The 10,946-nt window shown below is 58.2% G+C and overlaps 1 protein-coding gene and 1 non-coding gene across 2 annotated transcripts; both read left to right on the top strand.

The window, feature by feature from the left end:
- Positions 1–857: 857 nt before the first annotated feature.
- NOP53 (NOP53 ribosome biogenesis factor) lies at positions 858–10,564 on the top strand. The gene is made up of 13 exons (XM_055411734.2): positions 858–1,098; positions 1,524–1,588; positions 4,186–4,294; positions 4,891–5,090; positions 5,444–5,514; positions 6,835–6,930; positions 8,150–8,254; positions 8,338–8,538; positions 8,867–9,042; positions 9,266–9,332; positions 10,027–10,103; positions 10,197–10,253; positions 10,504–10,564. The coding sequence occupies exons 1-13, from the start codon at positions 875–877 to the stop codon at positions 10,508–10,510; spliced, it is 1,455 nt and encodes a 484-aa protein (XP_055267709.2). The 5' UTR covers positions 858–874; the 3' UTR covers positions 10,511–10,564.
- On the top strand, positions 9,370–9,480 carry LOC129547382 (small nucleolar RNA SNORD23). Its single transcript, XR_008684059.2, has one exon. It is a non-coding gene; the product is annotated as a small nucleolar RNA SNORD23 (small nucleolar RNA).
- Positions 10,565–10,946: the final 382 nt, after the last annotated feature.

The raw sequence follows: 10,946 nt of genomic DNA, 5'->3' as shown, positions 1-10,946 counted from the left end.
GTGGCGTTTTCCCTCTCTGTGCGTTTATGAGGCTCTGGATCCCTATGGATGCATGCCAGGGCCCCAGGGCCTCTGAGCTTCCTTCCTTATTTGTAAACAGACTAGATTTGTTAATTATAAGATGAAGTCTCAGGGGGCAAGGCAGTAACAATAGCTAACGTTTAGCTCCATCTTAAGGGCTTTGTATATATTACCTTGTTTAATCTCCAGAATAACCTATGAGGCAGATGAAACAGTATTCTCAGCCTGCGCTTCTAGGGTTCTAATATTTTATGTTGCTAACATTTGGCTTACGGCATGCATACATAACGTTCTGTGCTCCCAACCTCGACTTCTGAAAGCGCTTCAATTTCCAAGATTCTAGGATTGGAACATTGACAGGTCAAACTTTCTGAGATTGGAATGTGTTTTGCGCCGAATCTGCCCTGACAGTTCTTTTTTTTGGCTGCACAGCAGGGCATGTGGGGTATCTTAAGTTCCCCACTACGTCCCGCAGTGGAAGCGCAGAGTCTTAACCACTGGACAGCCAGGGACGTCCCTCTGACTACTTTATTAAGAAAACTAGACTTTAAAAAAAAGTTCAGCACATTAAAAATATTCAGATTAAAAAAGTACTTCTAGGCTGTCGGGAAAGGTATTTCGCCTAGGGTTAGAACCCGGAACCTACGACCCGGGCCCGGACAGAATGTGCAGAAGAGGGAGGAGCCATTTATCCTTTACCAAGATGGCAGCCTTCACGCCTCTTTGTGGCTCCAGCAGCCCTACCAAGATGGCGGTCAGCGGAAGTACGTCACGAGAAGGGGCAGGATTTCGGCGCGCGCATGCCCCAAACCGGATTTCCGGGTGTCGGCGGCCTGGCTCTTTCTTTAACAAGATGGCGGCAGGAAGTAATGGTGGTGGTGCTGGGCAGTGCTCGAAAAGCGAGGCCGATACCGGCTTCTTGGGGCTGCGGCCCACGTCAGTGGATCCAGCGCTGAGGAGGCGGCGGCGAGGTCCAAGAAATAAGAAGCGAGGCTGGCGGCGGCTCGCTCAAGAGCCTCTGGGACTGGAAGTCGATCAGTTCTTGGAGGACGTGCGTTTGCAGGAGCGCACGAGCGGGTGCGTAGGGCCGGACTTCCGGCAGCAGGACCAGGTTCTGTGTGGCGGGGTGGGAGGCCGCTGCCTGGGGTTAGTTCCGGCGGCTGGGAGCGCCTGTTGGGGCACTGCCGAAGAAACCCAGCAGGTGGGCCGGGGACTGGGCGGGAGGCTGGGAGACTTTATCAGGTTCCCAGATAGGAGACTCCCAGGCAAACCGCGGATAGTTTTCCTGATGTCAGTGCGTCCAACGACCCACCGTAGTTTAGTGCGTTTTACGTAGTAAATTCTGCCAATTGGACGGAGGGACCCTGGCCTGGAGGGGACTCCAGGCAGTTCGTGCGTGGTTGGATGACCGTCATAAGAAAACCTGGCCCTGAGAGGTTAAACCTGCTCCTTCCGCAGCCCCCTCCCATCTGTGGCTGACATTCTGCATTTCCATCTCCCAGTGGCTTGATAGCAGAGGCCCCCGATGAGAAGCTTTTCTTCGTGGACACTGGCTTCAAGGATAAAGGTGAGGAAGGGTTTCAGTGGCGATGTATGGCGATTAGTCTTTACCTAGGCCACCTTGGCCTCCAAAAAACGGCGTGGCTTGGATGGCAAACACTATCAGAAAAGGGTCTCTGCTATAAACCAGAGGACCTGAAATGAGCAGAAAGCAAGTTAAGGACTAACCTAAATAACTCATTTTCTTTCTGAAGTTTCACAGAGATCTCAGTGCCTAAAGAAGCAGCCAGGAGGGATCTGCCTTGATGAGTAAATACGACATAACTTAGGAGGTCTCCTTTAGTTTGCAGAAAAGCAGGCTAAGGCCTTGTAAGGAATCAGAACTGTTTTAGTAGGAGAACAGAAGGATCAACTCGAATGAGTTGGTGAGAAACTTGTCTTGGCCTGCTTGCTTTAACTTGTCAAAGTACAGGGTTGGGACCTGCTAAAACAAACGGAGGAGAAGCAGGTTAGGGTTTGCTTCAGTGAGTAGCAGGGTTTACTCTCAATATGTTGAAAGATAAAGAATAAGGGGCCTTTTTTAAGGAGAGGATAGAAAAACTAAGAGGTGCGTTTTAATTGGAAAGCCAATAGCTTTAACAAGCAAAACACCGGGCTGCTGTTACAAGAGGGTACCCTTTATGAGCAAGTATGAGATCAGTCAGGGGATCTGGTCTAAGGGAAATGAAGGGCCCTCTTCGGTGGGTGGGTGGAGTCTTTGAGCAGGTAAGAAAGAGTTATTAAAGAAGTCGGCTTTTATGGAAGTGAGATTTGTTCTGTGAACTGAAGGGTCCGGCAGGGAGCTGCCTTGGTGAACAGGCAAGGAAGTAGTTATAGATGTGACAGCGATTGCATGCTTTCACAGGTGATCACTGCTGTGGGATCTTGAAATGCAACAGACCCTTGAACAGGGGTTCAGGGCACTGACTTTCCCACATGGTTGAAGATTCGCATATAATTTGTGATCAACTCTATCCTCGGTGTTATATCTCTGGATTCTCATAGTATTTAGTATTGGAGCAAGTCTGGGTATGAGTTCAAACGCGTGTTGTTCATTGGTCTGCTGTAATCATGTCTTCACCTGACCTCTAGGGTAGGCATAAAACATTCTTTTGGCTGCATAGGAGCCAAGTGGTTCGTAGCTGATGGAAGGATACAGATTCTGTCCCAGTATATCTTATCCTGGAGTTCTTACTATGCTTCAGAAGTAAAGGCGGGGGAACTCATGTACACCTGGGGCGAATTCATGTCAATGTATGGCAAAACCAACCAATATAATATTGTAAAATAAAAAAAAGAAAAAAAAAGTTATAGATAAAAAAAAAAAAACTAGATACAATGGGAATCATTTAGTTTAGTGAAGAGAAGCCTTAGAGTTGAAAACATTTCATGTTCAAAGTTCCCTCTTAGTAAAGAATCTGCCTGCAAAGCAGGAGATCTGGGTTCGATTCCTGGGTCAGGAAGATCCCATGGAGAAGGAAATGGCAACCTACTCCAGTACTCTTGCCTGGAGAATCCATGGACAAAGGAGCCTGGCAGGCTACAGTCCATGGGGTCGCAAGAGTCAGACGTGACTTAATGACTAAACCACCACCAATGTTCAAAGTATGGTAAATAGAAGCTGGATATATACAAATACAATAAGTCTAAAAGAAATGCAAGGGCTTCCCTGGTGGTCCAGCAATGCAAGGGACACCAGCTCAATCCCTGGTCCAGGAAGATACCACATGCCATGGAGTAGCTAAGCCCGTGTGCCACTACTGAGCCAGCGCTCTAGAGCCCATGCTCCACAGCAAGAGAAGCCACCACAAGGGGAAGCCTGTGTAGTGTAATGAAAGAGTGAGCCCCTGCTCACCAGAAACTATAGAAAGCCCTTTGCAGCAATGAAGACCCAGTGCAGCCAAAAAATAAAAATAAAAAATAAATCAGTCTTAAAAAAAAAAAAATTGGTATCACTGCCAGGAGTCATTGCACACCCTCGCTGAACCAAGGGGTTGTTTTCCATCTGAAACTTTTTGTGTTTGGTTGAAATCCACAACTCAATATATCAATATCGCTGAGAAAATAGAGTTAAAGATCACATTTTAAAATCTGTCTTTTTGTTAAGCTTTTGAACTGAATGTATATAGCTTGAAATTTAATGTCTTTAATATTTGCATTCTCCTTTGTTTAGTTTTCACAAGAAGTAAACTGTTTAATGTCTAGTTAAAATGAAAAAAAAAAAAAAAGAAGTAAAGGCGGGAAGTGGCCCCGTGCTGAGAATCAATGGTCTTGGGTCCGTCCTGAATCCAGCTCCCTGGGCCTCATGTCATCTCATCACTTGCTTACTTTTTAGTATTGAAGGTTCTGTGGCCACTTCTCTGCTGCCTCAGGAAGCCCCTTGTCTGCAGGGCTGTGGGTCTGGGTCCCCAGCACAGGGCTGCCTCCAGCTGGCCCAGGAAATGGGTGTGGTGGGTGGTCACAGCTTTGGCCCTGCCCTTGGGGGCCTCTTTCCTCAGGTGGGAGCCTGGGGCCTGCAGGTCTGATGGCTCCAGTGGGGAGGGGGGCGGTTGGGAAGGGCAGGAAGTCCCTCTTGGGTAGTGAGGAGGCCTGAAGTGTTGACTCTCTGCTCTCTGCCACCCCCAGAACTAAACAAGAAGAGGACCAAAGGCCAGAAGAGGTCACTGCTTCTCAAGAAGCCCCTCCGGAGCGACCTCATCCTAGAGAACACCTCCAAGGTCCCTGCTCCCAAAGAGTGAGTGTCCCCTGACCCCCCAGACCTTCCATCCCTCCCCCACCTCCCCCAGGTCTGGCCTCGTGCCCTTCTGTGGGGCCCCTACTCACTTCTTGGCCCTGAAGGAATTCTAGGGAAAGAGGGTAACAGGTGAAGGGAACTGGTGAAGATGGGGTCGGATTAGGGGCTTTGGAGGACAGACTGGAGGCAGTGAGGCTGGGGCCAGGCTGGGGCAGGCAAAGAAGAGCCTAGACCTGCCCAAGGGCTTTGGGGCTGGAGGGCAGGGATGGGTGGGCGCCCCAGTGGGAAGCAGGGTCTGGCAGGGCTTAGTGACTGACCCTGAAGGAGTGGGAGGGGGTGGATGGGTGATGGGGTGGGGGATGGGAGGAGGCCGAGGTTGATTTTGAAGCAACATGTGAGTTCCCTGAGGCTGTGGTGGTGTCGAGTCTGGAGCTCAGCAGGGAGACAGGTGTGGGAGGGGGGCTCTGAAGCTGCTGGACCAAGTGAGGAGTAGGAGGAGCCTGAGGAGGCCCCTCAGGGAGGGAGGAGGTGCTGGGGGTGTCTGAGGGGCAGGGACCGACTCACCCACCACTCCATGCCGCTTCTCCCCCACCCAGCGTCCTCGCCCACCAGGTTCCCAATGCCAGGAAGCTCAAGCGGAAGGAGCAGCTATGGGAGAGGCTGGCGAAGCAGGGCAAGCTGCCCGGGGAGGTGCGCAGGGCGCAGGCCCGGCTCCTCAACCCCCCAGCGGCCAGAGCCAAGCCTGGGCCCCAGGACACCGTCCAGCGGCCCTTCTACGACCTCTGGGCCAAAGGCAGTGAGTGTCGGTGCCGCCAGGCGCGGTGCTCTGGGCTGGGCCGCGACCTCAGGGCCCTGCGGGTGTCACTGAGGGTCTCCACAGTCAGCTCTCTCCAGGTGGCCCCTGTCCTCGTGCCTGCTCTGCTTTCCGGGTGGGCTGACGCCTGTCCCTTGGCCTTGGGTCTGTTCTGCTTGCTGGACCCCGCTCATGTGCTCTCTTGCCTGGCGTGCGAAGCCCTTTGGGGTCTGAGAATCAGTCCTTTCTTGGCCCCTTTGGCATAAGTACTTCGGTGCCATCTTCCTGAAGGCGGGGGCAGAGGGAGCCCCTTGGGGCCACAGGGTCCCAGCACCCGCCCCTCGCTGCCTCCACAGACCCTCTGGACCAGCCCTTGGAAGGCCAGGATGAGTTTTTCCTGGAGCAGACCAAGAAGAAAGGCGTTAAGGTGAGAGTTCATCAGCAGGGCGTCCTCGGAGCTAGGGGTCAGAGGATGGGGCCATAGAGATGCCGTGTTAGAGCCCGAGCATCCTAGGACTGCGAACGCACAGGCTGGAGCCAGGCCACGAGTTTGCTGCCTCCAAGGGAGGAAGCAGAGTGGCAGGACGTTTTTTAGGGAGCCGAGGGAAACCGTCACGGGGAACTAAGATGCTGTGAATGGGTTGGAGCCCTGGGGTAGTGAAGGAGCCTTTGGAGGTGGAGGGGTGGAGCCTCCAGGGGAGGGCAGGCCCGCGGGGCTAGCCGGCGGGGAGGAGAAGGCAGCGGGGCGCCCAGTTCAGGCTGCGAGCTTTATCTCAAGTGCTTCTGCACAGGAGCGTGGTGGTGTCGTGGGGCGCTCTGCGGAGGTGGTGTTGTGGTGGGGCAGGCACCCCGGCATGGAGAGGAGTGGGGGGTGACCCAGGAAAAGTCCTCAGGCAGAAGCACCAAGCCTGGTGGGCAGTGGGGGCTGGGGAGGGGCAACCTGGTGACCCCCAGGCTTTCGCTGGGGTGGACGCCAACTGCGCGTGGACACGGGGGCTCTGGCTGGGGGGTGGCTGCTCGGGGGTTGTTAGAAACCCACGGGCGGGTTTCGGCTGAGCCTCTGTGCCTTTGTCACAAGCTCCCGGGGGCCCCTCGTCAGCCGTGCCCTCTGCTGACAGGGGCCCTTGTGCCCTCTGCCCACCATGGCTGCCGGCTGAGCCTCTGTGCCTTTGTCCCAAGCCCCCGGGGGCCCCGCTCTGAGGGTCTGCCGGCCCTCGTCAGCCGCGCCCTCTGCTGACAGGGACCCTTGTGCCCTCTGCCCACCATGGCTGCCGGCTGAGCCTCTGTGCCTGTCCCAAGCCCCCGGGGGCCCTGCTCTGAGGGCCTGCCGGCCCTCGTCAGCCGCGCGCTCTGCTGACAGGGACCCTCGTGCCCTCTGCCCACCATGGCTGCCGGCTGAGCCTCTGTGCCTGTCCCAAGCCCCCGGGGCCCCTCGTCAGCTGCGTGCTCTGCCCACCACGGCTGCTGGTTGCGGTGGCGGCCTGATGACTGTGCTGCACGGTTCTGCAAGTGCCCACCTCTTCAGGAGAGACAGGCAGAGCTCCTGCTTGTCCTGGGACACCGTCCCTGGGCTGCTGGTCCCTCTCTGCATTGTTCAGATGCTACAGGCCCCTCGCAGCTTGAAGGCCGTGGGTTGTGCTGAGGCCTCTGCTGCCGCCCGGGCCTGGGGTCCCAGCACTGGTGCCTGCGGGAGCTTGAGTCGTGGGACTCCCGGGCCTCACCCAGCCTTGGTGTTGTCTTCCTCCAGCGGCCACAGCATCTGCACACCAAGCCCTCCCAGGCGCCTGCCGTGGAGGTGACGCCCGCGGGAGCCTCGTACAATCCAACCTTTGAGGACCACCAGGTATGCTGGCCGCCTGCCCCGCCAGGCCTCTCCTTGGCCAGTGTGTCAGCATGTGCTCCCAGGGATCACAGTCTTGCCGGGCAGACAGACCTCTTCCTGGACCATGATGTCACACAGTGGGCAGGGCTGGGGTGGAGGGGCACGGAGGGAGCATCAGATCCAGCCTTGGGAATCAGGGAGGGCTTCCTGAAGGAGGGGGCATCAACACTGGGGCTGGGGGCAGTTTGCTGTGGTGAGAGAGGATATGGTGTTCCAGAGAGAGGGAACAGCATATGCAAAGGCCCAGAGATGAGGGAGACCGTGGCATGTTTCAGACATAAACACAAGAGGCCTTCAACCGTTAGCAGCAAACCACGTGACCGTGTGAGCCTTGTGGGTTGGCAAAGGCAGTTCAGCAGCCAGAGAAGCTGGCGGCGAGTGTCGCGGTTCGTTTCATAGGTGTCTGTTAGGCACAGATGTCAGGAGCAGAAAGGACAGAGCCCTGCCGTTGGGGAGCACAGATTTTCCGGGAGAAACCCAGGTCGCTAGCGGACACAGATGCTCCATGAATGCCACCCAGGGTTGTTTATTGGGAGACAGATCATAGCCGATTTGGCGGGGGCCGCGGCCCTCACCTGGGGAGTGGCATCTCTGGGAGCAAACCCGTGCTGAACTTGGAGAGGATGAGGCTGCTCGCTAAGGCTGTTACTCACGGAGAGATCAGATAGTCTTTCTCTTTTTTTAAAAAATAATTGAGATCTGATTCCCAGGCCGTTGTGATTTGCCCACTTAGAGGGCACAGTTCAGTGGTGTAAGGTATATCCAAGGTTGTGCAGCCGTCGCACAATCAGTTTTATACCATTTTCGTCACCCCGGAGAGAAGTCTCATGCCGCTCAGCCGTCACCCCCACCAATGCCCTGTCTTCCCTGGTCTTGGACAGCCCCTGCTCTGTCCTGTCTTAGGAATTTCCATGTACTGGGGGCTTCATGGGTGTACAGCTTTACAGTTTATAAAGTGTAGACCGTCCTTGAAAAGAACGGGCAGAGCAGGTGTGAGGTTAAGAATTTGAAGCCCCTTGGCTGCTGCAGGGAGGCCAGGGTGAGAAGCAGAGCCTGAGCCAGCGCAGGGGGACTGGGCACCAGGGTCGGGGTGCAGGTGGGAGGTGGGAGGGCCAGGTCTGTGACTCGAGGAGAGGGACCCCGGGTCTGGGTCCTCACCTGTGTCCCCATCCTCTCCCAGAACCTGCTCTGGGCGGCCCACGAGGTGGAGCTGCAGCGCGAGAAGGCAGCCGAGAAGCTGGAGCGGCAGCTGGCCCTGCCAGCCTCGGAGCAGGCCGCCACCCAGGTGAGCGCAGACCCGCCCTCGCCGCCTGCCCCGCCCCCTTGAGCCGCCCCCTGCCCAGCACCTGACCCGCCCTCTCTCCCCAGGAGTCTGCCTTCCGGGAGATGTGCCAGGGGCTGCTAGAGGAGTCGGACGGGGAGGGTGAGCCGGGCGAGGGCCAGGACGAGGGGCCCAAGGCGGGAGACCCGGCCCCAGGAGGGGAGGCTTCGCCCGCGCCCAGCCGACTGGCTGCCCTGGAGAAGAAGACGGAGCAGCAGCGGCGGCGGGAGAAGGCCGCCCGGATGCTGGTGAGCACCGCGGGCCCTGGCCTGCTTCTCCCAGGCTCACAGCCTGTCTTTTGGGGCCGTTTGGGATCCCTGAAGCCACTTGGTCAGCGGAGGACTAGTTCCCGCCCTCCTCTCGGAGGACACAGCGGGGAACACTCCAGGTCAAGCCCCTGCCGCCATGTGGCTGATGTTCGGGGTGAGGGCTGGGGAAGGGTGCGTGAACCGTAGAGACAAACGGGTCAGGAAGGTGGGCTCAGCAGTCACCGTGGTGGCACGCCTGGGACCTGGCAGCAGGTGGCCAGGGTGGGGTGGTGTCTGGCCGGGCCCCTGACCCTGCATGTCCCCGCAGAGGACGCAGCAGGCTGCGGTGCGGGCTGCCCGCCTCCGGCACCAGGAGCTCTTCAGGCTGCGGGGGATCAAGGTGCAGGTGGCGCGGCGACTGGCGGAGCTGGCCCGGCGGCGGGAGCAGCGGCAGGCAAAGCGGCTGGCGGAGGCGGACAAGCCCCGGCGGCTGGGACGGCTCAAGTGAGGCCTGGCCCAGGGTCTCCCCGGGAGGCCGGGAGGAGTCCCCAAATGTAGGGCACCTTCCTACATTTGCCCAGCCTGGTCTTCTCCTGGGAGACCCTCTTTCCCCAAAGCCCCAGGTTCTCGAACCCTCACTGCTGGGCCTGTGGTTCCCGGGCTTGGCCCCAGGTCCTCTGTGCTGGGCTGGGCTTACCCCCTGGACACCCCGCCCCATGTCCTCTAGGTACCAGGACCCCGACATCGACGTGCAGCTCAGCTCAGAGCTCTCTGACTCGCTCAGGACCCTGAAGGTACTTGTCCGGCCAGGGTGCTGAAGGGGAGGCGCCGTGCCCAGTGATGACACCCATCCTTGCTCCCCGTGTCCGCCAGGGACTGTGGGCGACATCATGGCTACCCCCAGGTGGAGCCAGTTGGGCTAATGCCTGGGGGCTGAGGGCACGGGATCCCGCAGGGTGACGGGCCAGGTGATGCGATGGTTGGAGCCTGGGACCCTCAGAAGGTCTTTTCTCCTGGGCTGTCCCTGGTCTTCCAAGCCCCACCCTCCGTGTCTTTGGTCCCAGAGGAGACTCCCTAAAGCTCAGAGCAGAGCCTGTTCTTCCCTCACTCAGAAGCTGCTGTGGCTCCCTGGTGCCCCTGGGAGAAAACCCAGCTCCTCGCACGTCCACGGGCCCTGTGTGGTCCCGCCTGCCTCGCGGATCCGGGCAGCGGGCCGCCCTGCACCCTTCTCCCTCTGACCCTCCAAGCCCCACTGCCGGCCCCGCCCATTCCCACTTCTCCAGCCGCCTCCTCAGGGCTGGTCCACGGGTCAGAACCTGTCACCCCACGAGCTCAGGACCAGGCCGAGTTCCTGGTGTACATGAGTCCATACTGGGCGCCTTGGCTCATGGGGGGACTGCAAGGCTGACCCCGCACTGGCCCCCGTGAAGAGGTCAGGGCCGGAGGGTTTCTGCCAGGCGCGCACTGAGGCCTCTCCATGTCCCACAGCCCGAGGGCAACATCCTCCGTGACCGGTTCAAGAGCTTCCAGAGGAGGAACATGATCGAGCCTCGGGAGCGAGCCAAGTAAGGGCCAGGGCCACAGTGGGGGCGGGCCTCTGGGACCTTCCCGCCGGGGTGGGCTGGTGGCCACTGACTGCTGTCTCCTCCCTCCTCCAGGTTCAAGCGCAAGTACAAAGTGAAACTGGTGGAGAAGCGGGCGTTCCGAGAGATCCAGTGAGTGGCTCCCCCTCTCCCCAGGGGTCTCCAGCCGGTCCCGGGGCCCTTGCTAGACCCAGTCACCGTGGCTGGGGCTGCAGCAATGCTGCCTTAACCAAGCCCAGGAGAGGCTCAGCCCACCAGAGCCGTTGGGCCAGGGAGGGCACCCCAGGGGACATGGGAGGGCCCACACCAGAACAAGGGTGTCACGTGGACAGGATGTCCGGCCCCTTCCCTGGTCTTCCCTCAGCCTCCCCTCTGTCCCCAGGTTGTAGCTGCCAAGAGACACCGGAGCCCCCACCCCACAATAAAGTACCTCCTAACCAACACCTCAGGCCTCGCTGTGCGTGACTCGTGACTCGTCTCCCTCCCAGGGGCAGCTGCTTCCCCTGCCCACCCTGCTTAGCACGTGGGGATGTGGGTGCCAGGACCTTTTCTCCACCGAAGCCTGGTGGGAAACCAGGGCGGGGCCCAGCCGGCAGAGGAGACAGGCCTGTGGTGTGGGCTGCATGCACTTAGGTTTCTGATGCGGGGGGTGGTTATCCAGTGGTGGAGAGGCAGACCTTGAGAGCACCCCTGTCACATGGGCCGGAGCAGCAGCTGACAATCGCTGCCTGCCTGTCCCTCCTTGTCCAGCCACCAGTTCAGGAGGGCAGGAATGATCTGTCCCCCTTTTAAAAGTGAGGAAACTGATGTGCATCAGTAGGGTTA

This window comes from Moschus berezovskii, chromosome 22 (genome assembly GCF_049115385.1).
Source record: "Moschus berezovskii isolate FMDL1 chromosome 22, NW_MosBer_1.0, whole genome shotgun sequence".
Lineage (NCBI taxonomy): Eukaryota > Metazoa > Chordata > Mammalia > Artiodactyla > Moschidae > Moschus > Moschus berezovskii.
This window is presented reverse-complemented; position numbering and strand designations above follow the sequence as displayed.